The following is a 16,970-nucleotide window of genomic DNA, read 5'->3' on the forward strand; positions in this document are numbered from 1 at the left end:
ATCTGGCCCCTACCTTGGCTAATAATATAGACCCAAGCAGAAAAAAATGGCTTGTAATTCTGAGAATCTAACATATTCTTTATAAAAACCCCTCTATATCTTACTTCATACTGTTCCTTCTGCCTAGAAGGCTCTTAGCAGCAACCCCCCTTCATGACAACCCCATTGTCCTGGACTTTTCTTTCAACTACAGAGATGTCCATTCTCCTCTCTCTTCCCCTACCCTGAAATTTGGGTTTGGGTGACCTTTATCTTCCTCTGTCTGGGCAACTTCAATAATAGCACTTTTTACCCTGCATTGCTATTATCTGTTTACATCTTTGTCTCTCTCCAAGAGGGCAGTATGGTGGAGAAAGGTAGATACATTTAAAACTATAATAATGATAATATCACTAATACAATGCTAACAACATTCCAGATCCTGTTACAGGTGCTTGCTGTATGTTAACCCTTGTAATTCTCACAACACATGGGGTGGGCAGTTATTACTGAAGTTAAATCAACAGGACTTGGTGATGGATTGAATGTGGGGACAGAGAAGAAGGAACAGTCTCAGCTGGCTACCAGGTTTCTGACTGGAGCAATTGAAATGGGTCAACTGTGGATGGAAGTGCCATCTACTAACATTAGGAATACAGGAAGAATAAGAAAAGGAAGAGTTTCAGTCAGGGAAGGGGGAAGAAACTTCCAGTTTGGAGACAGCTATTCCTTTGCCATTCTTTCATGACCAATATTTCCAGAAGCTTCAGGAATAATGTGAGTAACATCTTTCTCTCTAATTGACATTTGGAAACACCACTGTTCATCTCAGGAAAGCACACTAAGCTTCTAGTATCTCTTTGTTAGCTTGCTGCAAACAGGAGGGCTATGATCTCAAGACCCTGGCCTTTCTCTCAACTTGCTCTGGTTTAAGACTACCAGAAGACAGTGAGGACACTATGACCTTGCATCATTCAAGCTCCTGTGGTGCTTGTACATCCTGGCCCTCACAACCCTTCCACAGTAAGTGTGGGCACCCCCCTACAAGATAGGTGTAGTGGGCCCTTGGGCTTGTGATCAGTTGTTCTCAAAGTCCCTGCCTGAGGTTGCTGCTTGATTAGCCACTGAACAGATCAACAGAGAACCATCATTTGATCTGAGTTACTCTTTTGAATGTGTGATTCTCAACTTGAACAATAAAAAATCAAAAATTTAAAAAAAGACTGCCAGACTTCCAGGGCCCTCTCCGGTTCCATATCTCATCACCAAATGGCCTCAGGATTTATTTATTAGTCCTGCCAACCCTGGCTACTCAGAGGCAGCTGCACTCCTTGGAAACATCTGGGACAAAGGGATTTTCTCTTGGGTTTGTATTAATTATGAATTAGACAATAAAAATAGCTACCCAACCTTTTCTCAGACACTCCCATCCAGGTGCTGTTAACTGTGATGGAATATTTCCCGTGGGCTCATGCTGGAGTAACTTCCTCAAATGAAGACATTTGGGTGCATATAGCCAATCAAGTTGCAAATTCTCTTCAGAGCCATCACCTACCTGTAAGGGTCATCCTGACCACAGGACAAGACAGCCAAAGCATTCCGAAAGCTCTCCATCAGATTTGCCCAGTGGAGGGAATTCGCAGTGAATGCTTTCTTCTGGCTGAGGTTTAAAAACATGGCTCAGAGAAAGATACTACAATTTCTAAAACATTTCCTACCCTCATGCCCTAGGGTAGCACATTACTCCCCAGTTCTTCATGGGTTTCCCTTTTCTACTCACACTAGGCCCCAAGACTATCTTTCTTCAATAGAGCCTATTTTATTAACTGAATAAAGGTACAAAGAACTCTGAAGTTAAAATGCTCATGGATGCCAGTGCCTGTTCTCACCACCTGTGTGGGGAAGATTAGCATCAAGAGCAACTCTATCCACATACCCTCTATGCACTTAGGACCCCGGCAGTTTCAGATGAGCCAAAGAGGGGTGTTCTTTTTTTAAAAAATATGTTTAGTATATTTATGTTATTTATGTTCAATTTTGTTTTTTAGATCTATACATTTTATTATTTTATTTTCTTGATTTAATCTTGACTGTATTTTTCCCATTACCATTTAGTTTCCTTATACTCCATACCCCCACCATTCACCACACTGTTGTCCATGCTCGTGAGTCTTTTCTCCATTTTGCTTAATCCCTCTACCTCTCCCCGCCCCCCACTAGCTGTCATCCTACTCTTCATCTATGAGTCTGTCCCCATTTTCCTTGTTAGGTCAGTTTGCTCATTAGATTCCACATATGAGTGAAATCAAATGGTATTGCTCTTTCTCTGACTGGTTTATTTCACTTAGCATAATGTACTCCAGGTCCATCCATACTGTCACAAAGGGAAAAAATTTCTTCTTATTTATGGCTGAGTAATATTCTGTTGTATAAATGTCCAATAGTTATTTTATCCACTAATCTACTGTGGACATGTGGGCTGCTTCCATATCTTGGTGACTGTAAATAACACCACAATGAACGTAGAGGTGCTTATGTTCTTTCAAATTAGTGTTTTGGGTACCTTCGGATATATTCCCACAAGTGGGGTCACTGATTCAAAAGGCAGATCCATTTTTACTTTTTTGAGATATCTCCATACTGCTTTCCACAGTGTCTGCACTAGTTGCACTAGTCTGAATTCCCACCAAGAGTGCAAAAGGGTTCCGCTTTCTCCACATCCTGACCAACACTTGTTTATTGTTGATTTATTGATGATAGCTGTTCTGAGAGAAGTGAGAAGATATCTCATTCTGTTTCTTCTTTTTAGGTTTTATTTGTTTTTAAAGAGGGGAAAGGAGGGAGAAGGAGGAGAGAACCATCAATGTGTGGTTGCCTCTCACACACCCCCTACTGGGGACCTGGCCCACAACCCAGGCATGTGCCCTGACTGGGAATCAAACCGGCAATCCTTTGGTTCACAGGCTGGCACTCAGTCCACTGAGCCACACCAGCCAGGGCTACATTAGATTTTAGAAGTTGGATGTTCACTTGTATATAAATTATTTAAGCTCACCGTGATTCGGTATTGGAAGCAGAGACATGGAATAGAGAGTTGTGTGTGTGTGTGTGTTCATGCACACATGTGTGTAAAGTGGCACAAAGCTGGTGCTTTCATTTACTCAGTCCACTGAGCCACACCAGCCAGGACTCATTGTGTTTTTAATTTGCATTTCTCTGATGATTAGTGATGTTGAGCATATTTTCATATGTCTATTGGTCATCTGTATGTCCTCTTTGGAGAAGTGCCTATTTAGGTCCTTCACCCATTTTTAACTGTTTTTTTTGTTTTGTTTTTTTGGTGTTGAGTTTTGTAAGTTCTTTATAAATTTTGGATATTAACCCCGTATCAGATGTACTGGTAAATATGTTTTCCCATTCTGTGGGTTGTCTTTTTATTTTGTTGATGATTTCCTTTGCTGTGTAAAAACTTTTTTGTAGTCTCATTTGTTTATTTTTCCTTTTGTTTCCCTTGCCTGGGAAGACATATCCAATAAAAAATTTATGCAGACAATGTCTGGGATTTTGTTGCCTATGTTTTCTTCTAGGATTTTTATGGTTTGGGGTCTAACATTTAAGTCTTTGATCCATTTTGAATTTATTCTTGTGTTGGTGTAAGAAGGTGGTCTAGTTTCATTTTTCTGTGTGTATCTGTCCAATTTTCCCAACACCACTTATTGAATAGTGTATCTTTAGCCCATTATATGTGCTTGCTTCCTCTGTCAATTATTAACTGACTATAAAGGTGTGGATTTATCTATTCAGTTCCATTGATCTATGTGTCTGTTTTTATGCAAGTACCATGCTGTTTTGATTACTATGACTTTATAGTATAATTTGACATTAGGTAGCATGAATCCTTCAACTTTGTTCTTCTTCCTCAGGATTGCTGTTGCTATGTGGGACCTTTTGTGGTTCCATATAAATTTTTGAAATATTTGTTCTAGTCCTCTGAAATATGTCATTGGAACCTTGATAAAAATTGCATTGAGTGTATAGATTGCTTTGGTTAGTATGGACATTTTAATGATGTTAATTCTTCCTATCCATGAACATGGTATATGCTTCCACTTATTTGTATCTTCTCCAATTTATTTCTTCAGTGTCTTATAATTTTTGGAGTACAGATCTTTTACATCCTTGGTTAGGTTTATTCCTAGGTATTTTATTCTTTTTATAGCAATTGTGAATGGGCTTATTTTCTTAATTTCCCTTTCTGTCAGTTCATATTTGGCATATAAAAATGCAACTGATTTCTAGATATTAATTTTGTATCCTGATACTTTGCTGAATTCATTTATCAGTTCTACAAGTGTAGAAGTGTTTGGTGGAATCTTCAGGGTTCTCTATTTACATTATCATGTCATCTGCAAATAAAGACACTTTTACTCTTCCTTACCAACTTGGATGGCTTTTATTTCTTCTTGTCTGATTGCTGTGGCTAGGAGTTCCAGTACTATAAGAGGTGAAAGTGATATCTCTGTCTTGTTCCAATATTAAGGGGAATGCTTGTAGTTTTTGGACATTGAGCATGATGAGGGCATTGGGTTTGTCATATATGGCCTTTATTATGTGTAGGTATGTTCCCTTTAATCCCACTTTGTTGACAGTTTTTTTATCATGAACGGGTGCTGGATTTTATCAAATGCTTTTTCTAAATCTGTTGATATGATCATGCGGTTTTTATCCTATATTTTGTTTATTTGGTGAATCACATTTATTGATTTGTGAATGTTGTACCAACTTTGCATTCCTGGAATAAATTCCAGTCATCATGGTGTAGTTTCTATTTAATGCATTGCTGTATTCAGTTTGCTAATATTTTGTTGAGGATTTTAGCACCTATATTCTTCAAGGATATTGGCCTGTAATTTTCTTTCTTTGTAGTGTCTTTATCTGGTTTTGGAATTAGGATAATGCAGGACTTTTAAAAAGAACCTTCCCTCCTCTTGATTTTTATAAAATAGTTTGAGAAGGAGGGGTGTTAGTTCTCCTCCAAATGTTTGGTGAAATTCACCTGTGAAGCCATCTGGTCCAGGGCTTTTGTTTGTTGGGAGTTCTTAGATTACTGCTTCAATTTTACTAGGTGTAATCTGTCTATTCAGATTCTCTGATTTTCCTGACTTAGTTGTGGAAGATTGTATGTTTCTAGGAATTTTTCCATTTTGTCCAGGTTGTCCAGTTTATTGGTATATAGTTGTTCATAATATTTTTATAATCTTTTGTATTTCTTTGGTGTTAATTGTTATTTCTCTTCTTTCATTTCTGATTTTATTTATTTGGGTCTTTTCCATTTTTTTTCTTGATGAGTCTGGTTAAAGGTTTGCTAATCATGTTTACTTTCCAAAGAACCAGCTCTTGGATTCATTAATCTTTTGTATCATTTTTAAAGGCTCTATTTCACTTATTTCTGCTTTGATCTTAATTATTTCCTTCCTTCTATTCACATTGGGCTTTGTTTGTTGTTCTTTTTTAAGTTTCTTTAAGTGTGAAGTTAGATTGTTCATTTGAGATTTTTCTTGTTTTGTTTTGTTTTGTTTTGTTTGAGATAGGCTTGTAATGCTATGAATTTCCTCCTTAGGATTGCTTTCCCAGTGTCCCACAGATTTTGGATTGTTGCATCCTCATTTTCATTTGTTTCAAGGTATCTTTTGATTTCTTTCTTGGTCTCAATGTTGACCCATTCATTGTTTAATAGCATGTTATTTAGCTTCCATGTCTTTGTATGTTTTTCAGTGTTCTTCTTGTGATTGATTTCTAGTTTCATAGCATTGTGGTCACAGAAGGTGCTTGATATGATTTCAATCTTCTTAAATTTATCGAGACTTGTTTTATGTCCTAACATGTGGTCTATCTTCAAAAGTGTTCCATGTGCACTTGAAAAATATGTATATTCTGTTGCTTTGGGGTGAAATACTCTGAAGATATCAATTAAGTCCATTTGATCTAGTGTGAATTTAAGGCTGCTATCTCCTTGTTGATTTTCTGCCTGTATGATCTATCTATTAAAGTTAATGGGATATTAAAGTCCCCCGCTATGACTATACTTCTTCCTATTTCTCCCTTCACATCCATCAGGATTTGCTTCATATAGTTAGGTGCTCCTATGTTGGGTGCATAAATGTTTACTAGGGTTATATTGCCTGGTTGGATTGTTTCCTTTATCATTATGTTGTGTCCTTCTTTGTCTCTTACTATTGCCTTGGTTTCAAAGTCTATTTTGTAAGGTATAAATACTGCTACCCCAGCTTTTTTTCTTTCCATTTGTATGAAATATTGTTTTCAATCCCTTTACTTTTAGTCTGTATGTATCTTTTGATCTTAGATGGGTCTCTTGGAGGCAGCATATATATAGGTCTTGTTTTCGTATCCATTAAGCTACCTTCTGTTTTTTGGTTAGAACATTTGAGCCATTTGCATTTAAGGTGATTATTGATAGATACATATTTAGTGCCATTTTATTGTTAGACTATTTTCCTCTGTTTTTTTCCTTTCTCTTTTTCTTCTTCTTCTTAAAGAAGCCCTTTAACATTTGTTGCAGTACTGGTTTGGTATTAACAAACTCTTTTAACTTTTTCTTGTCTGAGAAGTTCCTTATTTCTCCTTTGATTTTAAATGATAACCTTGCTGCATAAAGGAGCCTTGGTTGTAGGTCCTTGCTTTTTATCACATTGAATATTTCATACCACTCTCTTTTGGTCTGAAATGTTTCTGTTGAGAAATCAGATGACAATCTAATTGGTGCTCCCTTGTATGTAACTACTTGCTTTTCTCTTGTGGCTTTTAGGATTCTCTCCTTGTCTTTAAGCCTTGTGATTTTAATTATGATATGTCCCTGTGTAGGCCTCTTTGGCTCCAGCTTGTTTGAGACTCTCTGAGCTTCCTGGATTTGTGTGTCTTTTTCCTTCACCAGATTAGGTAAGTTTTCAGTCATTATTTCTTCAAATAGGTTCTTGATCCTTTGCTCACTCTCTTCTCCTGGTATTCCCAGAAGGAGAATACCAGATGCTGATATTGTTATACTTCACATGGTCCAAAATGTTTCTTATGCTCTCCTCATTTTTCAAAATTCATTTTTCTTTTTGCTGCTTTGCCTGGGTGTTTTTTCTACTCTATCTTCCAAGTCACTGATTTGATCCTCTGCTTCATGTAACGTATTGTTTATTCCTTCCAGTGTGTTATTTATTTCCAATATTGCATTCTTTATTTCTGACTGGTTCTTTTTAATGGTTTCTATGTTTTTTATTTCCCATGCTGTTGGGTATCATTGTAATTATTACTCTAAACTCTCTATCAGATAACTTGCTTGCCTCCATTTTATCTAGTTCTTCTTCTGTGTAATTATCTTGTTCTTTCATTTGGGGTCTGTTTCTTTTTCTTTCCATTTAGGTTGCTTGTTTGTATTTTCCACCTTAGTTGTTAAACTTATCAGTGATATAGTCTCAAGCTGTAATCAACAGCCAGACTTAAGCATTACAGGGTGGGACAGAGTAATTCTTGTGGGCAGAGCTGTTGCTTCTCCTGAGGCTGATGCCACTTTGAGAGGAGTGGTCTGCCTGAGAAAGATGGCTTCTGCAGTATGGGGAATGACTCAACACAGAGATCCTGGCAGCTGTTCCTTCAGTTCTTTCCCCAGAGCCACCAACCCTAGACTCCCCTCAAGCATCTCTAGTCCACCCTGCCCTCCCTCTGCCAGAGCCCAGGGTAAGTGGCTGCCAACGGAATTTTGTGCATTGGCCCTTTAAGAGGTTCTTTGAAACCTCTGCAACTTTCTACCTGGCAGACAGAAACCCTGCTGTTTTTCACAGCTGGATGTTATCTGATTTCCTTTCTGCAGCCCTTGTGCTGTAGGCTGGGGAGCCCAGCTTGGCATTTAGACCCCACATTTCTCATGCAGAATCCCTCACCTGCTGAAATTTCCCTCTGGAACTTCAGCTGCCTCCCCCAGGAGCCCTTTCAGCTCTCTTGTGCTTCTTCTGCACTCCCTACCAGTCTCTTGGGGTGTAGTGGTTTCTCCTGTCAATCTATAGTTATAAGACTTCTCTCCAGCTAGTGTTAAGTTGGTTAATCAAGATGATTTATATACAATATAGTTGTAATTCCAGATTGGTCCTTGGAGGAGGTTAGTGTAGCTTCCACTTACACCTCTGCCACCTTGGATCTCTTGTTGGGGTGTTCCTATCATTCTATTTTGTCTGTTGTAGTGTCTTGAGATTTTTCCTTTCATACCATTCTTGGTACTTTCCCTCATAAGTGCCCAAGGCCTTTGTTTCATCACCTCTTACTTTGAATCTGTCTTATCTGGACTCCAAAATGCATGTCCCCGTTCTTTCCTCCTCCCCAAACCAGGCCTTCTTTCTCTGCAGTACACAAGTAACAGATATGGAACACCATGTTTGGCTGATAATGAAAGCATATTCAAATAAGACTGCCTAAATTTTAATCTTTACCCTTTCAAGAGCAGTTTTATGTTCAAAGATTTTTTTTTTTTTTTTTTTTTTTTGCAAAGGCAATGGATAACTTGTGAAGCACTTTGGACTGACCCACTGAAGCTACCCAGGGCATGTTGGGTATATTTTGGAGAAGAAGTTCCTTCCTTATCCTTTTAAATCAAATCCTTTACTTACCTTATTGCAAACCCTGTGACACTTCGTTTTATTTTTTTACTATTTTAATTTTTAAATCTCCACTTTACCTTATTCTGGAAAGTGGCAGCAATTTGTGGGAACATTTCTCATTTCCTCATTGCAGCCACTCTACAACTTTAGGACAGATAGCTCAGACACTACTTGGTCAAAGTGATTACTTCTAGGATTAGTCCTAGTCCCAGTCATTTCCTTAACATAATAATGGGCATGTTAGAGAATGTCTGAGCTAAAGTCTGGCCAATACCCAGAATCCTATTTTAGGTTTTAAGTGTCTCCAGTATTGGGCCTTAATTATGATCATTATGGAAGGATGAGGCCAAGAATTTTTAGTTGCAAGAAGTACAGTAGTCTGCTTTCAGTTTCCCTCTATGAGATCCTCTAATGTTAAGCGATTGGTGTGGCTCTGATTACTTCATAATAGAGCTGATACTTTCAAAGCAGAATTCAGAATTTTTTTTTATTAATCATTGTTCATATACAGTTTTCTCCTTTTTACTCTCAATCCAGTCCCCCCTCCCACCCTCCCCACTTCCCTCCCATTACCACCCTCCCCTTAGTCTATGACCATGTGTCCTTTAAGTTTGTTCCTGTGAACCCTTCCCACTGTCCCCTTAAATTCCCTCTTCTCTCCCCTCCGGTCACCATCAGCCTGTCCTCTATTTCAGTGTCTTTGGTTACATTTTGCTTGTTTCTTTGTTTTGTTATTTAGGTTCCTGTTAAAGGTGAGATCATATGGTATTTGTCTTTCACTGCCTGGCTTGTTTCGCTTAGCATAATGTTTTCCAGCTCCATCCACGCTGTTGCAAAGGGTAGGAGCTCCTTCTTTCTTTCTGCTGCATAGAATTCCATTGTGTAAATGTACCATAGTTTTTTTGATCCATTCATTTACTGATGGGCATCTTGGTTGCTTCCAGCATCTAGCTATTGTAAATTGTGCTGCTATGAACATTGGGATGCATAGGTTCTTTTGAATTGGTGTTTTAGTATTCTTAGGATAGAGTCCCAGCAGTGGAATTGCAGGGTCAAAAGGCAGATCCATTTTTAGTTTTCTGAGGAAGTTCCATATTGCTTTCCATAGTGGTTGTACCAGTCTGCAGTCCCACCAGCAGTGCACTAGGGTCCCCTTTTCTCCACAACCTCTCCAACACTTGTTGTTTGTTGCTTTGTTTATGATGGCCATTCTGACAGGTGTGAAGTGGTATCTCATTGTGGTTTTAATTTGCATCTCTCTGATAGCTAGCGATATTGAACATCGTTTCATGTGTCTTTGGATATTCTGTATGTCCTCCTTGGAGAAGTGTCTGTTCAAGTCCTTGGCCCACTTTTTAATTGGATTCCTTGTCTTCTTAGAGTGCAGTTGTGTAAGTTCTCTATATATTTTGGAGATTAGACCCTTGTCTGAGGTGTCATTGGCAAATATGTTTTCCCATACAGTTGGTTCTCTTTTAATTTTGATACTGTTTTCTTTAGCTGTGCAGAAGCTTTTAATTTTGATGAGGTCCCATTTGTTTATTCTTTCCTTTATGTCCCTTGCTCTAGGGGACACGTCATTAAAAAAGTCTCTTCGTGAAATATCTGAGATTTTCCTACCTATGTTCTCCTCTAGGACTTTAATGGTGTCATGCTTTATATTTAAGTCTTTTATCCACCTTGAATTTATTTTTGTATATGGTGTAAGTTGGTGCTCAAGTTTCATTTTTTTGGATGTGGCTGTCCAGTTCTCCCAACACCATTTGTTGAAGAGGCTATTTTTATTCCATTTTATGTTGCTGCCTCCTTTGTCAAATATTAATTGACCATAGAGACTTGGGCTTATTTCTGGGCTCTGTGTTCTGTTCCATTGGTCTATGTGCCCGTTTTTATGCCAGTACCAGGCTGTTTTGATTACACTAGCCTTGTAATATAGTTTAGTGTCGGGTATTATGATCCCTCCTACTTTACTCTTCTTTCTCAATATTGCAGCAGCTATTCGGGGTCGTTTATAATTCCATATAAATTTTTGAAGTGTTTGTTCTATGTCTGTGAAATATGCCATTGGAACTTTAATAGGAATTGCATGGAATGTGAAAATTGCTTTGGGTAGTATGGACATTTTGATGATATTAATTCTTCCAATCCATGAACACGGTATATGTTTCCATTTGTTTGTGTCTTCCTTGATTTCTTTCTTCAGTGTTGTGTAGTTTTCTGAATACACGTCTTTTACCTCTTTGGTTAGGTTTATTCCTGGATATTTTATTTTTCATTTTGCTATTTCAAATGGGATTTTTTCCTTGATCTCTGCTTCTGCTGTTTCATTGTTGGTGTACAGAAATGCCTTTGATTTCTGGATATTGACTTTGTACCCCGCTGTTTTGCCAAATTCATTTATTAGGTCAAGCAGTTTTTTGGTAGAGTCAATAGGATTTTCTATGTATACTATCATGTCGACTGCAAACAGTGATAGTTTTGTTTCCTCCTTTCCGATTTGGATGCCTTTTATTTCTTTTTCTTGTCTGATTGCTGTGACTGAAACTTCCAGTACTATATTGAATAGAAGTGGTGAAAGTGGACAGCCTTGTCTTGTTCCTGATCTTAATGGAAAAGGTTTTAATTTTTTTCCATTGAGAAAGATGTTGGCTGAAGGTCTCTCATATATGGCCTTTATTATGTTGAGGAATGCTCCCTCTGTTTCCACTTTGCCGAGTGTTTTTATCATGAATGGGTGCTGTACCTTATCAAATGCTTTTTCTGCATCAATTGATATGATCATGTGGTTTTTGTCTTTGCTTTTGTTTATGTGATGTATTACATTTACTGACTTGCGAATATTGAACCATCCTTGCATCCCTGGAATGAATCCCACTTGGTCATGGTGTATAATCTTTTTAATGTATTGTTGGATGTGGTTTGCCAGTATTTTGTTGAGGACTTTAGCGTCAATGTTCATCAGTGATATTGGCCTGAAGTTTTCTTTCTTTGTTGTGTCTTTATTTGGTTTGGGAAGTAGGATGATGTTGGCCTCTTAAAAAGAGTTTGGGAGACTCCCATCTTTTTGGATTTTTTGGAATAGTCTGTGAAGGATAGGGGTTAGCTCTTCCTTAAATGCTTTGTAGAATTCTCCTGTGAAACCATCTGGTCCCGGGCTTTTGTGTGTTGGGAGTTTTTTTATTACTGCTTCAATTTCTTTTGCTGTTATTTGTCTGTTCAGGGTTTCTGTTTCTTTTTCATTGCGTTTTGGAAGATTATATTTTTCTAGAAAGTTGTCCATTTCATCTAGGTTTTGAAATTTCTTGGCATACAGCTCTTTGTAGTAATTTCTTACAATCCTTTGTATTTCTGTGGTATCTGTTGTAATCTCTCCTTTTTAATTTCTGATTGTGTTTATTTGGGTCTTCTCTTTTTTTTCTTGATGAGTCTGCTTAAAGGCTTGTCGATTTTGTTTGTCTTTTAAAAGAACCAGCTCTTGGATTCATTGATCCTTAGAATTGTGCTTTTAGTCTCTATGTCATTTAATTCTGCTCTGATCTTGGTTATTTCCTTCCTTCTGCTTGCTCTGGGCTGCCTTTGTTGTTGTTCCTCGAGTTCTTGTAGACGTAGGCTTAGGTTGTTTGTTTGGAATGTTTCTAACCTTTTTAGGTGGGCCTGTATCGCTATGAACTTCCCTCTCAGGACTGCCTTGGCTGTGTCCCATAAGTTTTGGGTTGTTGTGAGTTCGTTTTCATTTGTTTCCAGAAACCTTTTGATTTCTTCCCTAATATCATTCTTGACCCATTCATTGTTTAATAGCATGCTATTTAATCTCCATGATTTTGAGTGTTTTTGGTTTTTTTCCTTTGGGTTGGTTTCTAGCTTCAGTCCCTTGTGGTCTGAGAAAATGCTTGGTATGATTTCAATTTTCTTGAAATTCTTGAGGCTTGTTTTGTGTCCTATCATGTGGTCTATCTTTGAGAATGTTCCATGTACATTTGAAAAGAATGTATATTTAGCTTCTTTTGGATGGAGGGCTCTGTATATATCAGTAAAGTCCATTTCATCAAGGGTATTGTTCAATGCCACAATATCTTTGTTGATATTTTGTTTAGAAGATCTGTCCATTTTTGATAGCGGGGTGTTAAAATCTCCCACTGTAATTGTGTTGCTGTCCATATCTTTCTTGAAGTCCTCTAAGATTTTCTTTATGTATTTCGGTGCTCCTATGTTGGGTGCATATATATTTACAATATTTATGTCTTCTTGATGGATTCTTCCCTTGAGTATTATGAAGTGACCTTCTAGGTCTCTCTTTATGGAACTTGTTTGGAAGTCTATTTTGTCTGATAGGAGTATTGCTACCCTGGCTTTTTTTTCCTGTCCATTTGCTTGCAAGATTTGTTTCCAGCCCTTCACTTTCAGCCTGTGTAGGTCTTTTATCCTGAGGTGGGTTTCTTATAGACAGCAGATATGTGGGTCATTTTTTCTTATCCAATCAGCTATTCTATGTCTTTTGATTAGAGCATTTAATCCATTTACCTTAAGGTTATTACTGATAGGTACTTATTCATTGCCATTTTCATAGTTGTGTTCCTCTCTCTCTCTCTCTCTTCCTTCTTTTCCTTAAAGCAGTCCCTTTAGCATCTCTTGCAGAGCTGGTTTGGTGGAGGTCTATTCTTTTAGTCTTCTTTTGTCTGGGAAGCTTTTTATTTGGCCTTCAATCTTGATCAAGAGCCTTGCTGGATATAGTAGCCTTGGTTGCAGACCTCTGGTTCTCATTACCTGAAGTATTTCTTGCCATTCTCTTCTGGCTTGAAGTGTTTCCATTGAGAAGTCAGCTGTTAGCCTTATTGGGGCTCCCTTGTATGTTACTTCCTTCTTCTCCCTTGCTGCCTTCAAGATTCTCTCTTTGTCTTGAAATTTTGTCATTTTAATTATGATGTGCCTTGGGGTGGGTCTCTTTGGGTTCCTCTTGATTGGGACTCTCTGTGTTTCCTGGATTTGTGTGACTTTTTTCTCTCATCAAATTAGGGAAGTTCTCCTTCATTACTTGTTCAACCAGGTTTTCGATCCCTTGCTCTTCTTCTTCACCTTCTGGTATCCCTATTATACGGATATTATTATGTTTCATATTGTCCTGCATTTCTCTTAATCCCTCCTCATTCTTTCTGAGCCTGTTTTCCTTTTCTTGCTCTTTCTGGATGCTGTTTTCTACTTTGTCCTCCAGCTCGCTAATCCGATCTTCTGCTTCATCAATCCTGCTTTTCATTCCTTCTACTGTGTTCTTCAGTTTAGAAATTGTATTCTTCATTTCCTCTTGACCTTTGTTGAGAGTTTCTATTTCCTTTTTCATGTTTATATAGTTTGCAGTGAGATTGATGTAGTTTCCCTCTAATTTCTGAAAGCTCATTGTGAGTTCATTGAACTTCCTGGTAATCATTGTTTTGAACTCACTATCTGATAGTTGGGTTGCCTCTATTTCATTTAGCATTTTTCCTGAGGCTTCCTCGTTTCCCTTCAGTTGGGGGTTGTTTCTTTGTTTTCTCATTGTTCGTGGGTTTCTTCTTTGTTCCTCTTGTTTGTTAAATTGATCTGTTCTGATTCCCTGTAATTATGGTGTGAACTTCTGTGGTAGAATTTTTGTGTGTTTCAGTGGTGCAATCTCCTTCGTGTATTCTGGTGGTCACAGCTTCCCCCTACTCTTTTTTGGGATCAGTTGGAGGAGTAAGGCAAAATGGTTTAAACCAGCAAGATAGTATACTATGATATTTACTTTAGCAGCCAGTAGAGAAGAGATGGGTTATCCTTTGGCTTCTTATAGTGTAGCCGTGATCCTCCACCCCACTATCCACGTTTTAGAAAGGATGGAAAGAAGGTAAGATTCTTATTGGGGACGAGAGGATTGTTAGTTGGATCTAGAAAGCTGTGAGGCTGTGGGAGGTCAGCTTCTAAGGTAGGGTTGGACTAAAGATTAGTATATAGGAGTAGTGAGTAAAAGAATAGAGACAACCCCCACAATAGTATAGTTCAGAAAATTGCAAAGTGGGCTGAGATCAGGTAGGGGTATTGAGAAGCATTTACAATTGTATAGACTAGGTCTTACTAGCAGTAATAGTAAAGTGACAGTCTTGTGGCAGAATCGATGAGGTCTAGATAACAAGAATAAAGAATATAGAACCTTGAGAAGTGTATTAATGGAACGCAGATGAAGGATAGTAACTTATCAACACCTTGTGACTGAGATACCAGGGGGAACCTATCAAATGACAGTATAACCAGCCAAGCAAAGAAGATTATACAGAAAGAAAAAGAATACCAAAATATTATTAAAATAAAAAATGTCGTAAAAGTGAGAAAGAGATAATACAAATTTACAGTAACTTGCAAAATTAAAACAAAAGGAAAGAAAAGCAGAAGATGTGGTGCAGGAGAGATAAATTTGGAGTGGAAAGAATAATATTAGGTTGAATGGAAGAGAAACATAAGGGATTGCGAGATAAAAATAATGAGAATTGAAAAAAAAGTCACGTAAAACACAAGATAAAATCAGTCAACCAACAACAGCCAGAGAAACCAATAAAAACCAAACAAAACCAAAAAACAAACAAACAAACAAACAGACAAAGAAAAAACCTCTTGTTGGTTTCTAACTGGCCAGACCAGTTTTTCTGATCTTGCTAGCTTCAGGTGGCTGAGGGGCCTTTGAAATGCTTCTCTCTCTCACAACCAGAGCTCAGCAAGTCTGTCACGTACCCGGGGCGCTCCCGAAAACACTGGTGCGAGAGAGTCAGTCTTCCCGATGAAGGTGCGGGAGCCCAGCCATTTCCAGCTCTGTGTTCCCCGCGGAAAGGCTCTCCGACGGAATGTTGGCGCCTTTCCCGGCTCTCCTGGTCGGGCTGGCTGGAAATCTCTGAGCCACCACTGAAGGAACACACCCAGCCCCTCGTCCCTCCTGGGATCGCAGCGTGAGATTCCGGGATCGCAGTGCGAGATTCCTGCCTCCCTATGGGGTGCGAGCCGAGCACGGCCAGCTTGTGCTCTCTACTGCTCTGCACTTCCACCGGCTAGTGATGCCCCTGGTCCTGTTGGCTAGAGGCTCTCACTTCTCGGCCTCTGGGCGGGATTTCATATTCCCTGGACGATTTTTTCTCAGTCCAACTGGCCAATCTGTTCCTTCTAGCAACCCATTCTCCCCTGGAGCTGCTCACCCCCGTATTCGAGGGAGAGAGGGAGCAGCAACTTCCCTCTCCCGGGATCCCTGGGGCAGAGCCCGGAGCTCCGGGCGGGCCTGGGGTCTGCCCACCCCAGACCCCGCGCTGATCCCTGGGCCCCTTTTGTCCTGTAGCCGTCTTCTTACCATCTGGTTTTCCAGTGAGTGCAATAATTTCTGATGTCCTGCTTTCAAAAGTGATTCGGCAACCCAGCCCACTTGCTCTGCCTCTCCACCGATCCGCGAGTTTCCCCCCTCTTCACAGAAGCCGAGAAAAACGCTGCCTACAGTAAAGCCGCCATCTTCCTCCTCCACTCAGAATTATTTTTAAACATATAAAAGCATTTTCTGGGAGGAGTCATGCCAGAAACAAGCTTACATATTTAATGATATTATAATATATCATTATAATATCTTACAAATCTTCATGAAGCCAAATGTCTTCTGCAAGTTTACATTTAGTAAGTGTTTCGTATCCCACCCGTTTGAAATGACATTTTGACCTTTACCATGAAATGTTAAATCCAGGCCCTGAAGCTCTTTGGGCTGTCAAACTGAGAGAGGGTAGGACTGAGTGCTCACCACCCACAACTCTTTTGAGGTAGGGAAGTAGCAAAGGTACACATTATTTCCTCAGTGTTAGAAATTTATTTAAGTCAGTGGTTCTCACTGTGGCTACACACTGGAATTACCGGAACATCTTTTCAAAATGATTGATGCCAGAGTGTCACCTCCAGAGATTCTGCTGGTCTGATAGTGGGGTCCCAACAAAGATATTTTAAATTGCTTCACATGTGCTTATGTTACAGAACAGACCAGAGAGGGGGGCAATTATTGGCCTACTCAGGGACGCCAAAAACTGTTACAGAATATACCCACACACAGGGCCAAGGGGGATTGCTCTATACTATTGCCAAAAGGACCCCCCCCCCAGGTTCATTATGTATGCTGCCTTATGGGAAAGACATCTCTCAATGCCAGAGATTTGAGAAAAGGAAAGATGTTTATTTAATGCTATACAGACTTAAAGTGGTGACCTAATGTCTTCACTAAAAAAAACAAAGTCCTTTTGGATACCCACAGATGCCCACAGTGCTTCCTTCTCCCCCTGCCCTAATTTGGGGTACTGTAACTCAGGAAAA

The 16,970-nt window shown here is 39.0% G+C and overlaps 1 protein-coding gene across 1 annotated transcript in view; it reads left to right on the top strand.

The window, feature by feature from the left end:
• Nucleotides 1–867: 867 nt before the first annotated feature.
• GUCY2F (guanylate cyclase 2F, retinal) overlaps nucleotides 868–16,970 on the top strand; it is a 112,352-nt gene continuing 96,249 nt past the window's right edge. The window contains 5 exon segments of the mRNA XM_045817456.1: nucleotides 868–899; nucleotides 901–1,168; nucleotides 1,171–1,260; nucleotides 1,262–1,409; nucleotides 1,412–1,621. Of these exon segments, the coding sequence (XP_045673412.1) occupies nucleotides 868–899; nucleotides 901–1,168; nucleotides 1,171–1,260; nucleotides 1,262–1,409; nucleotides 1,412–1,621 (748 nt within the window).

This window comes from Phyllostomus hastatus, unplaced genomic scaffold, assembly GCF_019186645.2.
Source record: "Phyllostomus hastatus isolate PE091 unplaced genomic scaffold, TTU_PhHast_1.1 phas_scaffold_28, whole genome shotgun sequence".
Classification (NCBI taxonomy): Eukaryota; Metazoa; Chordata; class Mammalia; order Chiroptera; family Phyllostomidae; genus Phyllostomus; species Phyllostomus hastatus.